Source organism: Tyto alba, unplaced genomic scaffold, assembly GCF_018691265.1.
Source record: "Tyto alba isolate M040663 unplaced genomic scaffold, T.alba_DEE_v4.0 Super-Scaffold_2, whole genome shotgun sequence".
Taxonomy (NCBI): domain Eukaryota; kingdom Metazoa; phylum Chordata; class Aves; order Strigiformes; family Tytonidae; genus Tyto; species Tyto alba.
In genome coordinates this window covers 78,532,232-78,557,538 of record NW_024881282.1, presented here as the reverse complement: position 1 = coordinate 78,557,538, position 25,307 = coordinate 78,532,232, and the positions used below count along the sequence as shown (strand labels likewise).

The following is a 25,307-nucleotide window of genomic DNA, read 5'->3' as shown; positions in this document are numbered from 1 at the left end:
TTTGCAAACCTGAAAGTAACTTTTATTCACATGTTTACAATAATGAACTGAGTTTCCAGCTACTTCAAGTTTTCTACTAGTGCTTAATATCTTTTTATGACAAAGTTTTATGAATTTTTTGCTTCAAATTTGATGCATGTGATAAGTAGACACCTTAGAAGAATTTTATGTGCAATTTTATGTACAACACATTTGAATGAATGCAGCTTTTGAGCAGAAATTACATTTAACTTTTCTTATAGTTAATATTCCTCAACTGTTTCAAATTACTGGCTGTACAGCTACCACTATGTAGTAGGAACCCTTTTATCATTACGTGCATCACTTACAACATAGCCATATTGTGTACCCATTGCCTCACTGTAAAGGAGTACACCAATACAATCCCAAGAATCATATTTCAGAACTCTGTGAAACATTCAAAATGAAATATGGTACCTTGGAATTCAATCTCCTTTAAAGAGACATATCTATTGAGAATGTACAAGAGACCTCTTAAAGAAGAGTATCATTGCCTTATGGAGGGACGGTGCCGCTGTACCTTAAGATCTGAAGCATTTTCTTCAATTAAGATACAGGCGTAGCTTCCTTTGTGTGAGGTGCCAAGCCCAGAAGGACCATGGTAAACTGAGACTCAAAAGTTTGGAAATAAGCCTAACACCTACAGCCAGAAATTAAATAAGGGAATGGATGCACATTTAGAGATGAAAACCACATAGTAATCATGCTTGCTGCCTGACAACTATATGTCACACCACCAACATCTAAAATGTTTGTGGCTCCAGGTTTATCTAACATGTCAATGCTGAAAGCAGCTTGGTAAGATTATCAGTTGACTACTTAAATGTACCCAAGGCCAGCCTCCACACTACTATCCTTTAAAAGATTCAGGAATCTCCTCAAAATTCAAAGCCCAGAAACTTGTTAGTGTTTCTAATGGAACTTCACTAATAGCAAATAACTGGTCTTCTCTTCAAAATTAAAACAGGATTTAATTTTGTTACTTAAAAAAAATTAAAGTGGTTATCTTCTTCAATACATACTAATATGCTCAGAAACAATCACTATGTAATTTGAAATCATGGGAAGAAAGAACACGAAGACCTTCTAGAACAAGAGTTTGAATAGATATATGTATGGCCACACTACACAAGGTAAATGCAGAGTGCTCCAACAGAAAGAACCAACTCCTTTGCTCTTACAATGTTTAAAGACAGTTACTGTCAAATTCTGCTAACAGAATACAGCATGCCTCATCCAGGCCCCCCAAACATATATCTAATAAACCTCTAGAAATCCAGAGTACCCTGACATTTTTCTTGACCGTGTGGTTAGCCTTCATGGCCTTTTGCTGTTCACGGAGTTATAAATATGCTGTGCAAAGGTGGTAGGTTCAGTGACTGAGATACCAGGGAGAACTACTACTACTAAGCAGACTATCATTAATGACAGTCAAAGACACTTTACAAAAAATTCCCCACTGCAGAGGCAGAATTGGAATTCAGAGCATATGTTCATCTCATACGTTCCACTTGCAATTCAGAACAACTCTACTGTTGTATTATCTACAACTGTGACAGATCCAACTGTCCCTGCTACCTCATATTACAATGTAACTGGACAAAGAGTTGGGAAAATCAAAAAGCAAAGTGCGTGCATTCCTATCAAATAGGAAAAAGATCTCTTATGTAAATCTCAACAGATTTTATTCGAAGCTCTACTCATCATGTAACACCATGGCATTATTTGCAAACAACATAAATAGGTACTGTCAAAGTTTATACCAGGGCAAATGCAGTTATACTAAAAGTTAGCCCATTGTTGTAAAAGTAGTGCAATAAGCTTTAGTTCACATAAATTCTCACTCTTCATCCACACCTAACTTACCAAGTGCTTTTCATCTTGTAGCTCAAGAACTAGGATCCACAAAAATAAGGAGAATGAGCATATATTGATAGTTGACCAAAACTGACTACAAAAAGGCCTCTGCCAAAAAACTGAAAGGACTTAAAGTCACACAGATCAAAATGTTAAATGAAAAGATCTAGCTATCCAGACTTATCTTTTTTAAAAGAAAACTTTTTCAGAAATTTTATTTGTATTTGAACAAAAAAAATTCATGTGTATATTCAACCATATTCTTCTGTTACATGCGTTTTCCACACAGAGCTACCTATAAGCATAGTGTTACTTGTGGTTAACAGTACTAAAAGAAAAATATCTCCCTTTTTTTGTTGTTGTTGTTGCTTAAACAGACTTTGTATTTAACTCGTCTCAAATTAAACTGAGAAAGCTTTGAAGTATATAAAAATTTCAACCCATTCAAACAGGCAGTTGTACCCAACAAGACCAGAAGGAATAAGATAAGATACCTACATAAATAGAAGCTTATTAGGCCTCAAACAAGTATGTTGTCAAAGCCTGATCTATTCTAACCCCAAAAGGTCTCCTGTTCCAGAACAGCAGAACAGAGAAATTAATCTAAGTAGTCTCTCATCTAGGAATTAAGTGACAGCCTTTACCAGCAAACACTGAGGCGCTAAAGCCTATTAGAAGGAATCCTTGTCAATGTCTGTAAGAGCTTTAGAAAGCATATAATGGTTTTGCCAAGTTTACTGGATTTAAGGATCAGTAACTGAATCTGCATACAGCTGAGCAATCAACTTACAAAAGACATCAAGAAATATTTAATGCATCAAGAATACAGAAAACACTTAAATGAGACTTAGCTGCCTATTTTCAGTCCATCCTTGTAGAGCAAACTGCTGGTAGATTCTGAAATCAATGAGCATTCAAAATAACATTTAATTAAATAAAATCTATAAAAACTCAGGACAATTGTCTTGTTTACTCTGAATTTTGTTATTGCAAGACATTTATCTCCAGTCATAGCAGGTTTTAAAACTGCATTCTAATACTACATTCATACTGTATTCTGTTTATAGTATTAGTAAAACTTTATTGTTTTAACTGGAGACTAATGTCTCCATTTTCCTCTATACTATTTGGACACTAAGCTGGCAGTTATGCTTCTTGTTTGCTACCATTTTGCATTCTTCAAAGTGCTAAGTAGAAGAAGATTCTTTCTAGTCAAGCCCACGACCTATAAATTAGAATAGCGTAAGGTAACATAGGTCTGAGACTCCTTGAACTCTGAATGAAGACAAACTCCTACCTCCATTTTCTGATCAAGTGCCCTAACCAACACACTCCTTGAGAAAGACTGGCACTATCTCCTATTCCAGCAATGAGGTTTTAAAATAAGTGGGTTTAGAATAGCTTAACATGTCTACCAACGGGATTCTCGAGCACAATTTCACATTATTTCTAATCCAATTCTACAGTACACTGTGACATAAATACAGAAATTGAAAGACTACTGAGCACCCATTTTCCCCTCGACCCGCTGCTATGCATTTCTAGTACATCATTTGCATTAGGCATGTATCTCTGCTCCTCATCATGCTTTTATTCAGGTCCTCACCAGACCATTATGAAATACCAGTTAAACTGACCACTTTAGCAGCAAACTAAATCCAAACAGGACAGCCAATGTGACTATTAAACCAACACAAAACTGAATTAAGCATTTAAATGTGCCAGGGAGAGGGCAAAACCATTCAGTCTGATTCTGCAAGAAAACTCTCCTTTTCAGCAACACAGAGCTGCTAGAATGGCTCAAATGCTTATTAGACAATATGTACTCATTTCCAGCATTCTTCTATGGAAGTAAAAAGTAGGCAAGAATCTCGAGTTTTACTGCAAACTATTAAAAAATACCCAGAGACTCACAACCTCACTATAATTGTGATGGGTAACAACTCCTATTATGAGCCAAGCAACTTACAACAGATTCATCCGTGTAAAAAACCCCAACATATAGTAGTATGCAAGAAATTATTTTATCAAATTTGCAAAGGGAATATGGGACACAGGTAATCATTTGATTCCAATAGTATTTTCATTTCAAGAAACAGACCATATTAAATTCTGGAAGATGTTAAGAATTATAAACCTGCTTCAACGGGAGTTTTCATTACAGTACATTGATTTCTTCTTTAAAAGCAATCTGTTTAGAGCAATGATTGTAAAGACTTCCTGTCCATTCTTGTTGCCTAGATACTGTTATATTTCACTAAAGATTTAATCAGGTACCTTTGCTAAGTATATTATGCACTTCAAATGCAATATTACATTTCTAAAAAGCACACTGAAAAAGTAATGAGGTAAAGTTTATTTCATAAATTGAAACATTGTATATTCAAATGGTGTTGATTCCTTTAAATAAGTAGCTTTACAAAAAGTATTTTCTAATTCTGATATCAATTTATATAGGTACATATAATATTGCTGATTACATGCATCTCTAAACATAAATACACAGTGACCATTTATTAAGTTGATACCTAAACATATAAGAAATTGTGTTATTCAGAGCTTCAATGATCCTTCAACTACCAAAGCCAGGAAAGGAAAGCAATTTATTTGCCTATCATATTTTTAACAATAAATCTCTTATTTAAAGAATTGGGTCTTAAATATTCTATGTCAATTACCTCCATCAGTTGAAATCCTGAAAGATTAATATCATGAGAATTTTTTTAAAATTACACAGAAGTACGGTTTTCAAGGAAGGGTCTAGCCATCAATTAAACCAAAATGAAGCAGAAAGTCAAAATTTTACCTGAACAGATAACATACTTCCAAATCAAGGGATAATGCAAATGGATATCTGCAACAGCGACACTAAGTGATTGTTTGGCCATTTTTCTGGGACAGCATAAACAGACACATGATACTTTATCTCCTGTTACATATTTAAGCTATAGATAGTTCCAGAGATTTTGAAGCTCACTCCACAGCTTTGCAAATTCCAAGGGCAAAGCCACGATGATGGGAAACATCTTCCAAATTCCCACCTCTAATGCTTCTTACAGCTACACTGTGAAAGGGTTATGAGCAGTCACAGACATGGATAATTGGTCTGTGACATATCATTCCTTCATTTCCCATCCTGATTCTCAATAAAGAAATCTTATTTTGTCTTGTCTGCTCCTACTTAATGGACAAGGAGAACAAAACATGTTTAGCATTAAGAAGAGATGAGTTCAAATCTTTTATTGCAAAAGCATGCATACATTCCTAGTACACAAAAAGTACACTTTTTTTGTCTTAATTACCTCATAAATTTCAGTATCTTAATTATCCTTCTGCTCAGAAATGTCACTAAACTGAGCCACTTCAAAAACTACATTTTTCTGAATAGTGCACTCAAACTTCTTGCTCTCAAGTTCAAAGTTCTGATATTTCCAACTGCTCTCTGTATACCTTACCAATATAAATATTCTTTGGATACAGAATCTCTCAGGTGAAGCCAACTAAGTTCCATTTACAGAATAACAAAACAGTAATTTACACAAAGCCTAAGGTAACAGTAGGAAACTGAGCAACAAGGGCAATAAATAGAACAGCTGACCTCACTAAAGCTGGACAATGACTAAGACAACCTCAGAATAGCAAGTTTTCATCAATACAGGTTCTCCTATGCACATCTTGAAAAAAACCTTAATAGCTAATTATCAAGTCAGTTCAGATCTTTATTTCATCGTTTCCATGGCAGAAAAACTTCACACCTAACAGAACATCTTAAATATCTCTTTTCTACTTCCAGATTTTTACCTTGACATTTCCCAGATAGCATATTACAAGAAACACTGAAGACATCCATCAAGCTCAGCAGCAAAACTGACTTCAGAGTTTCATGCCCTCTGAAGTTCAACTCATGGCTTGGTTACAAAATATTTAGCCAGACTTTAGGATGTGCTGACTACTCAATTCTTCCTTCTCAGAGGACCAAAACAACTAAAAGGTAAAATGTGGCAAAGGAACAATCCACTTTGGCGATATGATTATATAAATCAGCACAGCCTAACTCTTTATAGCACAAAGCCCAAGTTCAAGTTGTGCCAACACAACTATGCAAGGAGCTATACTATTAACTTTAGCTCTGAAGTAAGTTAAAAATAACCTCACAAAAGGAGGTTATCTTAAATACATGATCATTTCAGTAATATAATCTATAGGACTGAAGTAAACTGCCATATCAGCACAATGATGACACAATAAACTGTGCTGCCAGAAAAAGTAGGAAAAAAACTAATTAAGACAGTGTTTTACCGAACTTACATATAGTCTTGAGGCATCACTGATGCTGGAAGTGAACAGCTTACCAAAAAGTACCTTATCAGAGCTTTTTTGGTCTATAATTCAGGAGGCAGGGTGGGAGATAAAAGAAGCTTTACATTGTTTTAAAAAGACAACTTGAAAGAAAATACTTTAAGCTTAAAATATTTTCTAACTGCTAAAATAAAATATTAAAAAAAAGCTTTAATTCCTGACACAAAAGATAAGTTAAAGTCATTGTTACATATCCATAACTACTTTTTAATCAAGAGACAAAAAAAAAAAAATCAAAGTCACCATTACTGGTATCCTGACATAGTACAACACGTACAGTTTCTTCTTAGCCCTTTCTGAAACAACATGTACTGAAGTAAAATTTTTCCTAAGAACGTTAAAGAATTAAAATCATAATACAATCATAAATGGTGAATTTATAAATAAACTTGCAAAATGAAGATGTAAAATAATAATGCAACAGATGACCTGAAATCACTAAAGATAATTTGTATCGTGGTGAAGTCTATACACACATTAAAGACCAATATGATGATGATGTAAATTATGACAACAACATTCAAATAGAAAGAGACAAGCATAAAAGAACCCAAACTGCAATTATACAGACACAACCATAGCTGAATGACTGTGTTTTCTGTACATCCATGGGCATCCTTTCAAAAAGCAAGAGTGATTATTACACTATGGGAATCTAGCAATTTTGACTTCGGTCTTTGAAATTATTGTTAAATTTAATACAAAGGCTTGAGGATTTAATTGACTTAACTACAAAGTCAGATATAAAAGTCCACATAAATAACGTCCTGATTGCCAGAGTCCAACTATACAATACTAAAATTCAAGAGAGGTCCTAGTTCAGAACTCCTGCTAAATTTAAGCAGACAGGCAGAAAGTTGGAGGGGTGGGAGGGGGGGAGAATGGGGAAGGGAGAAAGGCAAGACCAACAAGCAAAAAAAAAAACCAAACCAAACCTAAACATTAAACGCTTCTTTTAGATATCACAAAATAGATTTTAAATAAGAGGTGAACTTTGTAATTATCTATAGATAGTTGTCTCCGAAGGTGAGACAGGAAATACTTTGTCAGAAATGTTTTAGACTAGGTTGGGAAAACTTATAAATATGAGGTCAATATCTCTGAAATGTGCAATACTTGTTTGTGAGAATAAGGCTTTTTTGAGAGCTCCCAGAAGTTCAGACTTCTAAAGTCTTTTTTATCTGCAAGTGTGGAGAACGAGAATACTCTGGAGGAAAGGCAAGAGAACTACTGGTATAAACAGCATATATATTTTTTTATTCCAATGTGCAGTCAGGTCTAGAGAAAGGCAGGTATTGGCAAGGACTGCAAAGACCGTGCTGTTGAAAAGATGAGTCTGCAGTGGGAATCAGTTGACTGAGCAGACAGAAAGATGCAGGTCTGTAACAAAAAAGCAGACAGGGAAAGATGCCCAAGATGCGAAGATTTAGAAGAACAACTGAATAGAATTGTTCTAGTTACGGCCTTAAGGAACGGGGAGAACTGAACTGAAAAAGATTAAGAGCACTACTCTGTCTTTAAGTTAAAAAACAGGCATCTTTAGGAATGCGACATACCAATATTCCAGTATGAATCACAAGGACCTATTCAGGAATGGAAATGTGTCTCTTTTGGTCATGAGTATAAAGGTATGCACTGAACTTAAATCTACAAACGTGATTATCCATAAAGAGGACTGATAATTACTGCTATCAGATATATGGTCTGTGACCTCCTAGATGCCAGGATCTACCCCTGAAGAATTTTTAAGACATATCTATTGCCTTTTTCATTCAAGATACTAAGAATCTGAACACTGAATTTGCTATATTAGGTGAAAAATGTGACAATCCACAAGACAAAGCTAATCCTATAAAGTCATGCTGCCAGTTTTAATGTATTCTTAAAACTTGATGAGTTAACCTCATAGCAGAAGGCTTTCTACTAAATGAGGTACTGCCTGTTCTGAAGTTGGCATAAATTCAGTCTTATGTGCTTTAGCTAATTCAACAGAAACCTACTTGCAAATCCACACCTGATCTGGATCACATGTATATTTATGCAGCACACAGATCGGTCACACAGAACCACCATCTTCCAACATGAGTAGAACTACATTAATTCTGCAAGCATCACTGGTATTTTTATTTGCTGAACGCTGAAAGTTAAGATGAGGAACCACAGAAAAGAAAAACAACTTGGGTCTACTGCTGTCCCTCCTTGGAAGCCAGCCAAAATATACATTGCTTTTCAAAAATCTCGCTTATAGATAATGTCATATACTGAAGGTAAGAAACAACAACAAGAAGAAAATACAATAAACCAAAACATTACTTCAAACAATTAGGAAACAGAAGTTTAGGAACTGTCAACCCAACACACATTTATTAAAGTGCTTAAGAAAAAGTACTTTTGTATGTTAATTTTTTAGTGTTTGACAATATACTAGACTGCACTTGTATTTTTTGTTTAGTTGCCATGAAATGTAAGAATTTTTGTCACACATAGATTAAAAATAATTTTAAATTAAAGCTCATTTATTTAATGATTTGAAAAAATAAAATCATCCAATTCCACGTATAAACAAGCATTTTCCACTTGGCTTACAAACTATATGCTCACATATAACTTCTAATAATGAGGATGGCTCTCAGCAATATTTCATAAAAGGTTCTCCTGCTGTTGGGATAGCAAGTTGAAGTGCATAGAATTACAAGGTTAAAATATTGTTATACATGGATAAAGTTCAAAATCCAGTATTTTTATTCCAAATGACCTGCAGTCAAATTTGTACAAAATGATGCACCTATTTGCAGATATGATGAAAGAAGTAAAATAATCCACGACAATAACATTTTGCACAGCTTAAATATGTCTGCGTCTTCCTAGAAACAGGACAATGAAATCTAAATCTAACATGGATCAGTGATATTGTTCACAAAGTCATGGTTTAGGTACAGCAATGTCACATCTCTCACTTGTAATTAAATCACTACAATTTTCTGTTTTAGAAAAACCATTTGAAAAGCATATAATGGAATAAATTAAATTTAAAGGCTAGAAACAGACCGATTTTATAAACACATCTTCCCTCAACTGAGCATTCTAGCTCAAGCTTCAGTAGGATTCTCTAATCACCACACAAAACTATAGTTTTTATAGAAGCTAGAATAAATCTCTTATTGGCTCAATAGCTATACAGCTACATGCTTTTTCTACATAAGCAAAGTATTTCAGATGCCTTTCACACATTGTATTATCCTGGCAGCAGACCACAATTTGTACTTTTCCTTTTATTTCAGTATCTTTTTAACAGAACAAGCCCATAAATAGATGTAGGAGTACAACCGAGTAGATGATAAACTATGACATATGGGCTGAACAAGCAATTAGGAAAGTGAGCAGTGAGAAGAAAGTGACTAGTGGAAGTACCTTTAAATAGTTTTGACATCAGATAAGGCATTCATGTAACATTTAAGATACCTGACACAATTGCAAGGAGAAGTAACAGAAAAACTTTCATTCCAAGATGTGTGAAAGACACGAAAGCATTCATGGGTGTATATGCAAAACCTCATTCTGAATTCAGTAAACATTTAGGCAATTTTTGTTTAAATAATGATTCAAACACTGGTCCTAAAAAGTTAGCCTGCTAGTTTTTACACCTCTCTTTAATAGGCAAGAGGAAAATATTAAAACAACTGAGCTACAGCTCAGAACGCTATGAGAAAACAAATGTATCTGAGCATTTGTTCCATATCCTAAGATTTCATGAGATTTCAACAGAAAAGCATACTTCCCTCAAAAGCTTTTCTGTATTAGAAACACAGAATTTATACAATTTAAAAATAAAAGTTCATAAGACTTTGTACATAAGAGCACTAAACAACTGAAAATAGGGAAAAAAAATAATTTAAGTTTAAAGCATCTTTCTATAGATGTGAACTTGATGCATATCCACATAACAATGAAAGATATGAAGATGATTGCCAAACTACACGTATTAGAAATTCCATACAGAACAGCAAAATACTGAAAAATCATTTTAAATGGCTTTCCAGAAGACATACAAAGCATTACTTTGCCACCTCTGAAAAAGACAGTAACATCTTCTGCAGTATTGTTATTGATTGTACACAGGATAACCTTTCCACGCAACAATCTGAGGATTACAAAGGTGTACAGGACTAGGCACAGTACCAACCAAAAGCCTAACACTTTCCAGAAAACAAACCAAAAAGAAAAGCTTTAATTGTTTCTCTCACGAGTGAAATTTTAAATCTATTAAACACATATTAGGATGTTTTCTCCATATTAAGTATGCTTCATCTCTTAATCTACACATTGAAGCGCTTCAGTCTCCTGTACCTTTCTGGAGCTACTTTAGAATTTAGCAACAGAAAAGTTATTTAAGAGCTCTACTACAATGTTTCTAGTGAATAGAGCATTGTAGATGAGCAATCTAGAAAAATCAATGTTGAGGGGAGTGAGAAATTTGGGAGTCTTTGAAAAAGTTTGTCTGAAACTGTAGTTCTGGGATGGGAAGGGCAGCATGAGGAAAGTTGCCGCTTAACAGCTATTTAACTCCTCATTAGAAGGATCCAGCCTGGTTTAGCTGCACAGCATATACTGCAAAACTCCCTACAACATTAACACAATGCAAATCTTGCAGCATTCAGCTGTCAGCAAGCTGTACAGTAGCTTCAGTCCTGTACAAAGGTATTCCCAATTAAATCCCTCACTCTCTCTTTTCTTCTAACTTTTAAAAATGTTATTTTATTGATCTTTACACACAAGCATATCACTTAAAATACACAAAAAAGCTGTCTTCCAGCACTTGTGTGCAAAACTCAAGAATACATGATAGTGTATTATGCGAGTCACTATATTATACATTTAGAACTTCATCAAGGTTGAAATTCCCATTGTAAGATTTCAGCAACATAAGCAACTTCCACAACAATAACACCATGCAAAAAGTTAAATGGTGCTTTTCCTTGTGTTCCCCTGATGCCTTCTGCACTTCATTCTTACAGCAAGAATTTGGGAGAAGTTTGCGTCTACAAGAGCCATTAAGAACAAACGTCTTCCAACCTAAAATTTCCTTCCTCCGAGCAGAGGTATGCAGAATCCACGTCAAAAGTTTGGGATGTTATTCTCTTCATATGGAAGTTAGGGCCCACTCTAAAGAAGGGCCCCGGGACAAGCTACGCCATGCCCTTACCCAGCACGGCCCTGCCTTCAATCCCAAAAGTCGAGGCACCCACCTACCTTAACAGGCTGCTGTGCCTCCCCTTACCCCAAACGTTTAAGGGTCATGAGCACACACCCCGCCACGGCAGAGCGGCGCTCCCTCAGCCCCGTTATCCGGGGAGAGCATCCCTATCCCACCACCCAACCGCCTTCCCAGCCCGAGAAGCCGGGCCCTCTCCCCCACCGCCCGCGGATGCCACATTAGCTGCGAGCTGGCTCGGCGGGCACCCGCCCCGCCCTCGCCGAGGCAGGGCCCTCACCCCGGGGCTGGGGGGGAGCGGACACCCCACCTCGAGGATCTGGGGGAGAAGGAATTACCTCAGGGGGACGCTCACCTCGCGGGAGCCCTTACCTAAGAGAAGCAGCTTGACCTCCCTGGCCGCCTTCTCGCCATCCTCCCGCAGGTTCCTGTCGATCATCTTGCTCCTCTCCACCGCTGCCTTGTCCTCGGCGCTCAGCGTGCAGCCCATTTTGGGAAGGGGGCTGTTTTACTTCGCGGGGGGGGGGGGGGGGGAAGAGAAGCACGGGAGCGGTGGGGTTTCGCGCCCGGGGCCGCCGGAGAGGCGCTGAGGAGGGAGGGGGAGTGAGTGCCTCCCCTCCCTCTTCCTCCTTCTCCCCCCCCCCCAGCAACGCAACGGCGGCGTAGGCACCGCACGCCGAGTTTACCTCACACGCAAAACAAACGGAGAGGAAGAAAGGGGGGAGTGAGGGGGGAGGCTTGCCTGAAGCCGTCCCCAGGGGGACGCGGAGCGGGAGAAGGCTGAGGGCTGTTACCGGGGCCCGCCGCCGCCGGCCGAGGGGCTGCTGCTCCCGCGGCACCGGGACCGGCACCGCCCCTCTCGGGGCGCTCGGCCGCGCGCACCGCCCACACGGCGGCGCGAGGGTGGGGGGGGGAAGGAGAGTGGGAGCGGACGCGCGCACGGCGGGAAGGAAAAAGGCAGCGCGGCTGCGCGTGCGCGGGGCACCAACGAACTAACGCGTGAAAGGGGGTTTAAAAAACGGGCGCGGGGCGATGGGCGGGGCTCGCCCTCACCGTTGAGGTTTCGAATTTAAACGGTTCCGTGCGGGAGGTTCCAGTCCTGCTGGGGGGGTGGGGGGAGGCGCTGGGCTGTGCCTTGTCGACGCCCGCGGAGGCGTTTCCAGGGGCAGAGCCTGCCTGAGGTGCGGCGGGGGAGAACTCTCTACGTGGGCGCTGCTGCGGTCGCTGTCGGTTGCCGGCGTGGCTCCCCCCAAACCTGCCTTGTGCTCGCTTCCCGCCGCCTCGGGATTCAGCCCGCGCAGACGCTTGTGGGCAGCAGGGCCGCCTTCCCCTCAGGAGGGGCCTGGGGCAGCAGCGGGGCTTCCTGCTCTTGAAACTCACTAGTCAACATCATTTTCCCCCCACGAAAAGAAAGCCACACGAAAACGACCTCCCACCCTACGGCTCGACCCTACCCAGTCAACTTTCTCTTCATGTTCGTGGTGCACTTTCTCAGAGCTCGAGTGTAGGGCTATCTGCACATACACATCCTATCGATGGGTTGTTTTGTTGCTCGCTTCTTTTGTTCCTTAATATAAAACCCCTAAGGAAGCTATATGCAATGTCTCCAACTCTTTCCCCACCATGCACATGTTGAGCTGTTTGGATTACAAAAGAAAGATCCTATTACCTTATAATAGGATCACGGAGAAATTCAGATTGGAAAGGACCTCAGCAGATTAGCCGGTCCAACCTCCTGCTCAAAGCAGGGTCAGCTGAGCCTCTGTGTGACTTTTGTATCCACCACCCCACCCCCCCAACTTGTGAACACGGTCAGTTTCAAAGTAGGTTTCACAGAAATTCTTAGATGAAACAGCCTCCACATGAGAAAAAAAAAAAAAAAAAAAAAAAAACACAAACCAAACAAACAAACAAAAAAAATGAAAACCAAACCCCACCATTGTGAATCTTAGGAAAAGTTTTAGTCAAAATGCAAGACACAAATTTGCTAAGAGGCAAATCTGTTGCATGAAGGTTCATCCTTCCAGTAAGTCCTTAGGATTTCTTGTTTCTATAGGACTTCAAGAATTTCTGCCCTCAGAATGAGCTCGAAAAGAGCAGAATTTTACAGTACAGGAGGTGTTTTAGCATTTGAGTACAAAGACTTTAAGTCAGACTCAGCTATTACTATACTTGGTAAATTAGTAAATTAAAAGACTTTTCCTATAATACTTTGATGTGTATCACATGTTCAATTTTTATTAGATGTGTTGGATTTTCTTATTAACAGGGGTCTTTGAATGATGATGCCAAATAAACCATAAGTAATGATGTAAAATGAAGTAGATAATGCTCAATTAAACTGTGACTTAAATAATTGAAACATTTTCTGGTTGGTAAGCATGCACTCCACGCTAGCAAAGTATGGTATAAAATCCTTAAACTTCGAACAACATTAACTCTTAAGACTTTGTAAGACCTCTGGGACTTCATAAGACCTCTGAGACATTTTATTTTGCCGTCTTCATTGTGCTACTGCTATGGAGGATGGCTGGGCCGCTGAGAGGTGTGTGACTTGCTTCTCTGCCACCAGCTATTTGCCTCCTGAGTGGTTAATGCACGCAGGCCATTTTGTGTTCTGTTGTGCAGACTTCCAGACTGCTACCATGAGATAAGAGATTTTACAAAACAGTTCAGCTCACATAGGGCAACCTAGACTTGCTTTAGGGTTCCTGGTATCTCCTGTGACAAAGTGGCAGAGGTAGTGATGTAGACTGCCGCTCAGGAAAGAATGGAGTGAGGCAAGAGGAAAATTAATAAGCTTAGGGATAGTTTTCTGGTTTGGAAAGAAAGAATAAAGAATGATTTCTGAAATAAACAGCACGTGGTTTGTATATTGCCAACTGAAAGTGTGCAGATTAAGGGATAAGAAAGTAGTAAACAGAGATTATGGTAGATGGAAATAATGTGATAATGAGAGAGGTAGATGTTATAAGGATGGAGATACTACAAGTAGGACACCCCAACTTGGCATGGATTTTGTTTCATTTAATCATGTACCTAGCATTTTTGTACTTTTGACTAGGAATGTCTGCTACAGTTCTCTCAGTGCCCTTTTGCCCTTTTAATACAGTCATTACACTCATGAGTACGAAGAGTAAAATAGACACTAGTTCTGTTTCTTTTTATTACCCTGTAGCAGGAAAAGAGATCTGTATAATATCTGCTTTTTTACACATTTAGATAGTCTTAAATATAAACAGCTTTAATTATCCTTTTAGTCCTATTTATCTTAAAAACACTTTCTTTCATAATTAGGGACTTTTCTACTACCTTTTTGTTATTACAACCCTGTGGATAAGGTGTACCTTTTTGTATGTGAACGACATTACCAAAAGTGGGGCTACTCCCGAAGATCAGCTTGCACATGTTTTCTCTGACATGCATGTTACTTGTGCTGAAATTTGTGGCCAATTTGTATTGATTTTTGTTTTTAGAGGAGTAGAAGAAATACTCATTACAGATTACATATGATTCACCAATATTATTTCCTTATGCAGTCTCTTTGAAATAAAAGATCTGTTAAGCTGTGTTCACCAGTCAGTTGTTTAGTTCTACTTATGGAACAATGGCCCAGGTGATAATTTATTAGATTCTAGGGTTACTTCACATGAATAGAAGCTCTCAGGATCATGGAATAAGTCATACTCTTTTTCCAGTGCCCCAGATGGCTGAAGAATGATTGTGCTAACTCTCTTGTGGCCAGGAAACTCCCAATATTCAGAACAAAGTTTGTCAGTGCAGTGCTTTATAACAGATAATGTCTTACATGATGTTAAATTGTAGAGCAGTGGAGACCTGCATCTGTATCTGAAGCTAGCATATATCTGTACATGGTATCTTAAAGTATTTTCTTATAATCTAAAATATTCTACTGCATTATAAACTGTAGTTAAGTAGTTAAATATAGTCTGTATTTGGGCAGTACAGCATCTATCAGTTTTATTCCAAAATATCAGGAATGTATTTGCTCTAAACACGTCGATTAGAGTTGCTTCACATCGTTATGGTTATATGAGATAGTGTAGATAGTTAGAATAGTTAGAATTATACAGTTTTTCCCTTCATCAGACAAGTTGGGAGATTGCTCTGAAGCTCTGTATGTATGTTTTGTGGCCTCATTCCTGAGAGAGGATTATTTCAAGAGATTTTATTGTTTTGCTTGCTTTAGGAACAAATAGCTGTTGTTTGGTATGACCTCCTTTTGAGTCCCCATCACCTGCTCTTGGGCTCATTTTTGTGTAAGATTATCCTTTGCTGCTACTGCATGGGCTTAATAGTTAGAATTTCTTGTGTTTGGTATGGAATATATAGTGGGGATAATGATCAACCTTCTGTTTTGATGTTTTTCAGATTTTAATCTAAATTATCTGATTCAGCTACCTTATTTGCTCTCATCTTTAGACACAGTATGCAAAATCGTATATGAGAAATTGAATGCAACTGTTATGAAAGAAATAGAGGAAACTGGTCAAGAATTTGAATTCCTATCTTTGGAAAAGTGAATAGACCAAGGTAAAATGCTTTCTGAATAAATCATATGACTATATGCATAATTATAACTCAATGGCTAAACTAAGCTAAAATTTTATCTAATTTATTTAATGTCTCTTTGTGCTAAGAAAAGAAAATGTTCCCAAGATTCAGTGCATAGTACCTTTTTCCATAATAGTGCTTCACTTTTAAAGTGTGTATATTGCAGTTTTGCCTTTAGCCAGCTTCTTGACTTTTTTTACAATTCTAGTAACCCCAATTTTTTTCTAGATTAACTAGGGGCCTCCCATGTGATGTGTGGTCCCATGTGGCACTATATGTAAATTATCACCAACAGCAAGAAGCTGTATTATGCTATTTGAAATTTAAACAGATGGAAAAATGGTAAAACAGACATCAAAGCAAATAGGAATCTACTACATGAATTATATGTCAAACGCCCCTCTGCCCCATTGCTGAACCTTCTCCTAGAAAAATATATGCAGTCCACCTTCAGGAACCTCTGGATTACACTGTATGCATACACAAGATGATTCTCCTTTCACATCAGTGTGATTAACTAATCCACTGAAGTGGATACTTTAGATGTTAATTAGCTATGATAATGTCCCTGTTCAGCGATGTCACTAATGACAGAGCAGACCTCAGATGTCACATACAACACCTCTGTGAAGGGCCTTTCTGACTAAGAGATTTTGTATACTTAAATCAAAATTAATTTTTTCTTGGAACCACAGAACAAGATGAGTTTTAAAATTTCCCAATGCTGTAGCTGAGCAATACTGAATTGATTAAGCTATAATTCGGTAGCATGCTAACACCTATAGTGCTTGTTAATACAGATGCAAGTAATTATTATCAGTGCCTTGGGTTATTTAATTATTATCAGTGCCAAGGTGTATATTGTGCAAGGATAGTGCTGTTGAGCGGGAGAGGAGATGTGTGCCACATAGGCCAGTGAGTGCTGTGCATGACCTGGTACTCACTGCTGCCCTGAAATACACAGTGAGGACTCTGTTAATTTTAATGAAGTGCTAATTACACTAATGTTGGAGGAGAATCAGCTTTGTGTATGCATACAGTGTAATCCAGAGGTCTTTGAGGGTGGACTGCATATATTTTTCTAGGAGAAGGCTCAGCAATGGGGCAGAGGGGAATTTAACATTTAATTCATATTTTGTTAACCTTTACAAAAGATCGGGTTTCCAACAAGTTGTGCAAGTCTGTAAAGTGATGATTTCAGTGTTCTAAACACTGCAGATAAGTCCTCTCCTAAAATATATAATATAGACTATTATGTATAGAATATAGAATATAATAGAGCCAGAAGCAAATGTTCAGCAAGGCAGATTTCTTTTTGTGCCGTCTGCATGTTTTTGAAATATCATCTTGTTAGATTTAATTCTTAATAGTTATGTCAAAAGAAGGTACATAATCTACTATCTGTTCTAACCCTGAGCTGCAAATGAACTGATCATGATAAGGACTTTATAGAATAAATAAACAAAAGAACAACTCATTGAAAAATTGAGCATGTTATTAATAAATATTATATTAATTTATAAGAGAGACACACACACAGATACACATTTATTTCCATAGTGCTAAGAGGCCAGCACAAAATCCTGTAGAACTTCAGAATATAATGCCTTTAGTATACCTATAGCAGAAATTAATTATACATAAAATAAACCACAAAAAAATCAGGTAAACATGTAATATTATGAAATACATGCCTCTTCGGAATGTGGTCTAGGCAGTTATATTATTCTTTGTTCCTTTGTAGTTATAGATAAATTGAAATTATTTCACAATAAGTGTGAAAACACTGTGAAATACTAAGTTGTGTTTGTAAATATTATTGCATATAAGTAAATATTAGATACATAAATATATGTATTCATGTGCATTTGTCACATCAGCAAAAATGATAGAGTAAATATAATTCTATTTGTGTAAAGCTTTAGTAAATCTTTTCTTTTTTTGTAATGACCATTTCAGTTTTGAATTGTAGGAAGTAAACATCAGTGTATATGCAAAAATATCCACCAGCATCATGTTTACTCTTATGATGATAGGTCATCATAACTTGGTGGTTTTTAAATGAATTTAAGATAAGCATCTTTATTCAAGATCTGTAAAAGTGTAATGAGTGAAACAGCTATGCAAGTTGTTATACTAAATGAGATATTCAGGAAAATTACTGCAGAAATGTTCAGTTTTTCTCTCACATAAGCACAGTGTAATTATAAGAAAATATAAAAACTTTTTGAATGTCATATCTAGTGTCTTCACATGTACTCTGAAAGGCAGCTCTTATGAGTAGGTATCCTGAATAGTCTGTTTTCTTTCTCTGCATTTGAAAATTGCGTTGGGACATTACTTATTGTGATAAATAGATTCTCTAAAGTATTAATGCAAGGTTTTAATTCCTAGTTGCAAATATACTACAAAACCAGCAACCATTTTGCTGACAAAACGTATCAACAAACCAAAGAATAGGACTGATTAATTACGGAGATTCAGAGACTTTTTCAATAATTGCAAATTTAAAATAAATTGTAAGTGAAGCCTATTGATTGAATGGAATAGATTATTACCATGTTATCCAATAAATATTATTTGTGTTCTTGCAGAGAAAAGTACGTGATATTTACATGTAAATGAAAATAATTTTTTGATAAGTGGTCCTTTTTTTTTTTTTTTGCAAATGTGGGGGTTATGATGGTAGTCTTTTGATTTTAGAATGTTGAACAACTGTGAGTACTGATCAATAAATGCCAAGTAAAATAACTTTCAAATGTTTATCAAAGTGGATTTGTCCTTCTCTTCCCCAGGCATGATGCGTGCAGTCTGATACTAGAACTTGGGATTTTATTACTATGACTCTGTAGGATTCTCTTGATTACAGAAGATGGAGAAGAAACAAAGTCATAAAACTGCCTACCTCCTTTTAATTATTGTTATGGAGCAGCAACATGAAGCAGGTCTGAAGGAAGGCCTTTGCCATGGTTTTATGTTTATATGTATGCTGAATCTTTAAAATTCTCCTGTTCTCAGTCATGAAGGTCCCAGATTCAATCCAGAATTATACTTACATCTATGCTTGCTTTTACTCTTAGCTTGTAATTAGCTTTGAATTCCGCTGCTTCTGAACAAGGGGTTGTGTGCCCTAAAGCTTGTCTTTTTTTCTTTAGCTATACCAGCTGATCTAAACAAACCAACAAACTTTAGTTTTAAGCAGTTTATTAAAAGAAATAAAGTTCATGGTTCAAATCCTGGGTATACTGAAGTCAATGGAAATGTTACCATCACTATTACAGTTATTGTACTGCAGTACATCCAGAATTTCTCTTTTGGAACTGCTTGAATGCTTCATGTGTGTAAGTGCATTCATGATCTACAGCCAGGTTGCTCAATATCTTTCAAAATTCTTATGTAGTTAGACAGATTATGCTGACACTTACTGTGTTGCAAAAACATTGTTTCTACTGGGTAAATGAAGAAAGTAATTGTAACTTTTTTGTCTAAAATCTGATCCTGGGTGATTTGAGAAGAAAGATATTCTCACAGTTTAGGCCTTGAAATCTTAACATCTAAGTTTATTTTCATCTTCATTCAAAATTTTGTGTTTCTGTGGACTGAGTAATTTTCTCATTTAAGTTTCTCCTTAAATTGCCTAAAAAAAAGCAGAACACTTCCTGTCATCACAGAGATGTGGATAAATATGCAGGATGTTCTCTAATGCAGTGGCAAAATAGGTTGTATTTTGTTGATTTATATGAAATTAATAATTTCTCAGAGCAAAACAGGTATTAGCCTTATTATAGGAAATAGTGGTTTCTAATGCTTCTTGCTTCATCTTCTGAAAAGGAACAAGTAAACCGAGCACATAGTTGGTTATATTTCAGTGCTCCTTTATTTGCCCTGGCATTTGCTTCACTTTCATATAAATTATTCCAAGTTGCCAGGGTAATGCTATTCATTCTATTGTTTGTTTACATGTTCAGTGTCCTTAAAGTCTGTCCTTAAATGGGCTGCTACTTTTTTTTCAAGTACACTGTTTCACTTCTCTCAATAACTATGCAGAATACAGAAAATCAATACTTGCACAGTTATTAATTTTTAATTTTTGTCATTAATTTAATACCATCACAATATTTAGCTGAATAATACATTATGTCTAATGGTCCCTGGCATTATAAATTACATTTTGAATATCATCTTCCCTTTGAAAGCTAAGAAGTTTTGCCCTGCAGTATTCTGTTGATCTGTTTAAATCTCAAAAAAAAAAAAAAAAAAAAATTATGTGTACCAGAGGAGGATTCTGACAGAAGGCTTTTTTCCTTGCATAAAGTTTGTATAATCTATTGTGCTAACAGAATAAAATCAAGTAACACAAACAATGTTTTTCATAAAAATGCAATGTTGAAACTGGCATAAAATCTATTTGTAAAATAACGAGAAAATATTTTCAGTAATATTTTGTCTTAAAAATGTTATGTCTAGCAGTAGAAATGATATATATTATCTAAATACTGTCCGTATTATTAATGCCAAATTCTAGATCCACTGTAAGGAAAGAAGAACACTGCCATTAATATCCATAAAACTTGGTTGCAATTTTGGGTTACACAGTTTTGAAGAAGGTGGTAAAATAACCTAGAAATAAAACCTTGCTTAACAAAATAATTTCTTCTCCTCTTCAGTATGCAAGTATAATTCTGTCACAAGATCACCTGATTCAATAATCTGGCAAATTATTCTATGCAGTTATTCCGTCATGGTGAGTTTTGGCTAGTGTACCTAGGCTTTATTCCCAAGAAAGTAGATGCTGTTTTCAGCTTCTCTCATGAGAGGCACTTGGAAGATCCAGTAATTTCCCTAACTGACGCAAAACTATAAAACTGAGTTGTGAGCCTTTTATGCAAGAATTTGAGGCACCCAGATTAAGAAAACTATCTATTGATAAAATCATCTAAGGGAACAAAAACAGGAAATGTTTTTAGTTGAGAAAGAGCTATCAGGAGTTTAAACAGGAAAGACTGAATACTGTTTGTTACTGCCGAATGCTAATGCTGTGTGCAGAAGGACCATGGCCCTGACGATTAGAGCTTTAACAGAAATGCAGTCCAAGGCCAGGTGATCCAGGTCAGCAGTGCAGGGTGGTCCACAAGGTACTTCGCTGGTTAAAAAAGCTGAAAATTGAATTAGAGACAAGGGAGTCAGCTGTCCAACTATCCCCTAAACTAGTAGGACCAAGATGCAATCAAGAATTATGATCAGAAAAAGATCTAGGGCATTCTAGAGAAACCAAAGTATTACAGCTAGGGCCAGAGAAGTCGGGGCCAAGCTGCGAAACCCAGACAAGCAGCAGGCTCCAGCCGGCACAGAGGAGCACGGCACAGACCCAGGGATCGGGAGCTGGTCACCAGTGGAGGTGCGAGCAGGTACGGTGCTGGCACACAGGACACGTCATTATTCGCGGGCCTGAAAGCCTTGGAAAAAAGGAAGATGTGGCAATGGTTTAAATGCCATCGTTGATAGTGTGCTTTACGGCGTGACTCAGGCCCTGCACTCCCCACGCGTGGGGCACGGCAGGTAGGCTGTGGGCTCACAGCGCTGCACATCACCGGAAAGCTGGGAGGCTGGCAGGGTTCACTGCTTGCTGTGGCGTGTCCGCTGAGAAACCCTCACAGTCCTCAGCAGCTCCTGTGCTGATGGGTAACAGTTTGGATGTCAGTGAATCGCTGCAGTTCACAAGTTTCCACTTCCGGAGGCTCACAGCTCTCCCTCCCTCCCTCCCTCCCTCCCTCCCTCCCTCCCTCCCTCCCTTTCCCATGGGTGGGCTCAGCTGCAGCCTGCGGCTCTGGTTTCAGAGCAGACCTGCAAGCAAAGAGCAGTTTTCCCCCAGAGCTGTGTCTTAGAGTGAAACCAGATAGGCAGTGAGCAAAACAGTTTGGAATCCACAAACTGCATTTTTACAAAAACAAAACAACCGAAAAAACCCCAAACCACTAACAAAAAAAAATCTCCAAAATCTTATAATATTCTCATAAATCATAAACTGACCCATTTGGTGGGTTTTCTTCATCTTAAATAAGCCTTTTATCTGGTTAAACTACACTTCCTTCGCATGCTGAAGCAAAGTAAGACTAAGTCCCATCACAACACTTGGGTTTGCTAAGCAAAGTTGGCATGAGTTTGGGCTATATTGTGCTTTTTCATTTCCACAGATATTCTGAAGTATGCTCAATTAATATATAAACAGTAGGTTTCTACAACAAGTTTCCGTTCCTACAGAAACGGATCTGATGTTATTATATTATTTATTAAAAAGTAGTAATGAGATGATACATATAGAAATATGATATTTGAAAAATATGATATTAAAATTGAAATAGTGCTGCTGAGATATCCTCTGCTATAATAGGCTGGCCAGTTGGAGTCAAATAATAGAAAACAGATATACAATTAATTTCCTTATAAATTAAAAAGTAGGAATAAAATCAATTCTAATCAACATTTTACTAAATTTTATTTTCCAAAAATAAAACTTTTTTTTTTTGATGAAAACCTGTAAGGTTTTTCACTAAGTATTCCATGACATTCAGATTGAAAATACAGTGATATGTTTTATCCATGTTTCAGACCTTAGAGGGATTTAAGAAAAGTGAGCTGGCAGATTTTTAAAATATATATAAAATTTTGCATTTTTGTCATTTGTGACATTTATGTAAATATTATGTCCAGATCTTCACCGATGGATGGGATTTGTAGAAGGGTTCTGCAGAAAACAAGACTCATTTCTGTTCTGTTCAACACTGTGGTTGCTAACTTTTAATTAATTATCATACCATACCTGATAAAGCTTGCATATGACACACAGGCCAACAAAACATTAAGTAATGATGAGACTAAGGCAGTTATACAGAGTGAACTAGAATGATTGTAGTGCTGTACCCTGGGGGGAAAAGAAAAAAAATATAAAAAAAAATATAGCTAAACAAAGAATATGTGTATGAAGAGGCAATTTTACCTCTTCTTGAAGTTTTAATGAGACCAATATTGAAATACTACTTACAGAGCTAATGTGGATGCACCAAAATAAGGAAGTTGAAAATCTACAGTCAACATACAAGTCATCATAAGAATGCTCAGGGAGAATTCTCTACTAGAAAGGATGAGGAATGTGAACAGCAACAGGCAGAGGTGGCTGCATGTGTCTCGCAGTGGCTTGAACGGTCTCTTCAGAAAATATTGCACCATTGAAACTTTCAGTTGACAAGTACATAATTTAAGGGTCGGTGATAGAGGGAAAATCAAACTAGATAATCTGTTTTTTATACTTCCTTAATGTCTGTATACCTATAATAAATTAATTTAGCTGTGAACTGTAGCAAATCTCTTCTAATTAGATATTACAAATTGCCTCAATGTGATCTTGAGAAATATCCCACAAGTGAAGCTGATTCCCAAAACAGCATGATTGTCCCTTAGTTAAACTAAAGCTGTGTAACTTGCCACAAATAGCTGTGATATAGAATTATGTAATTTGAATAAAAGGAACCTTTTAATTAATTCTGAAACATGGTGGAGATACCTGGCAACTTTCATGTTCCTTTGAACTCCTTTTTAGCTCGTTGCTAGCCTAACAAGTGCTAGGCCTTGCATTATAGTTCAAAGCCTGGTTTATGCTACTGATCCAAAATCACCTAGCAGCCATTAGAAGAGAGAAGTATGGGCACGTAAGTATATAGTACGTTTGTCTACCAGGATCACCAAGCCTTTTACTGCATCTGGTTGCTGAATTTTGATCCTTACTTAGTAATGTTTCAGATCTTGGTGACTGGAAGAAAAGGAGATGGTGTTGGCATTAAAGAATCACCTTTGTAGTTATACTATTGTGCGGAGTAGTCTGACTCTTCAGTCCCTCATCTGACATCTAAACAGGGTAGTATATGTAATTGGTAAATATGACAATGAGAACTGGAGAGAGAATGGATAGTGCTCTCTGTTTATGGTGTTATGGGTGAACATGGGATGCGAATATGTGGCTCAACCATGGAGATTACAGAGATGAAGAACACCATGACCAGCACTGATAGCGAGTTGATTTTACACAGGGAATGCCCACACTGTGCAGTGGTCTGGAGCATGGCAATTTCTGAGCTAACAGGGCCATGCAAGAAAAACACTTGGCGTTACCGTGCTTAAAGGAGGGGTTTTTGAGGTTGGGCGTACTGCAGTACCTGCCTGAACTGCTGAATCGGTGCCCCAGCTCCTCTGGCTCCTCAGCACGGCTTGAAAGTGTCTGTGTGACCTGGACATCCTCTACTAGTTCTCACAGTACAAAACAGTAATGAAGGTTCATAGCTTGCTATGCCCTATTTAAGGTCATAATAAGAGAGCAAACAACGGAGATTTCAGGAACAATAAAGGTATCATAGAAACATGGCGGTTTTCTCAGGAATAGGTGTTGTAGTACTGACTTGGGCACACCAGCCTAGCCTATCCAAATATAAATGTTATTTTTCACACCAATTTTTTTCATTTGAATTTCCTCTTTATATATGTGTATATATTGTTTATTCACAAGCATGTTACAGCTTCTAGTGGGTTGAAGCAGGCAGTGGGATATCTCTCTATTCATACATTTCTGCTTTTTAATAGGTTCTATTCAGAGCAAGACAAAAGCCTGATTGAATGCTGGGAGAAATTTTGTATCGTCGAGTCATTTAAATGTGAACTAGGACATTCTCTGGACAATTACATAAAAATGGGAAGTGACCCTCTGTACAATAGTTGCTTTCAACATGATCCAAGGCCAAGTCAGGCTTTTGACAGTTACATAATGCAGATGGGTCATGATCAGCCAACACAGAAATGTTCGGCATTGTGCAAAACGAGAATCACATTTAGCAAAGTTGAAATAAAAATAAATAAATAAAAAAAAGCAAACAGGCAAAAAAGCTTTTATTTTCAGTATGTTGATCAACTTTCTAGTTAATAATGTTCAAATTCTGAAATACTTATTTGTAGTCTGAAAGCTAAGTGCCAATAGGAAGATTAGAAAAAGCTGAAATAAGAAATCTGGGAGGTCTTCAAACTTTGACACACCTGTTTTCAAAAACTTCTGTAATATATTTTAAATGGTTTATGAAACTACAGATTAGTGGTTGTATATGCTATTAATCTATATGAAAGACATGTATTTTTATTTGGAAATATTTCACTATGCCTCTAAAGTAGATATAAAGTAATTTAGTTACAGAACTGAATTCCAGAATTCACAAATCCAAATAATTTAGCTCACTGCTAGCAT

General features: G+C 37.3%; 1 protein-coding gene across 2 annotated transcripts in view; it reads right to left on the bottom strand.

Annotated features, from left to right (window-relative positions):
• GNAI1 (G protein subunit alpha i1) overlaps positions 1-12,459 on the bottom strand; it is a 37,645-nt gene extending 25,186 nt beyond the window's left edge. The window contains exon 1 of one of the 2 annotated variants that reach the window (XM_042792886.1): positions 11,822-12,459. In XM_042792886.1, the coding sequence (XP_042648820.1) occupies positions 11,822-11,939 (118 nt within the window). In that variant the 5' untranslated portion in view covers positions 11,940-12,459. The remainder of the gene's footprint in view (positions 1-11,821) is intronic. The other variant, XM_042792885.1, reaches the window with a different exon arrangement.
• Positions 12,460-25,307: the final 12,848 nt, after the last annotated feature.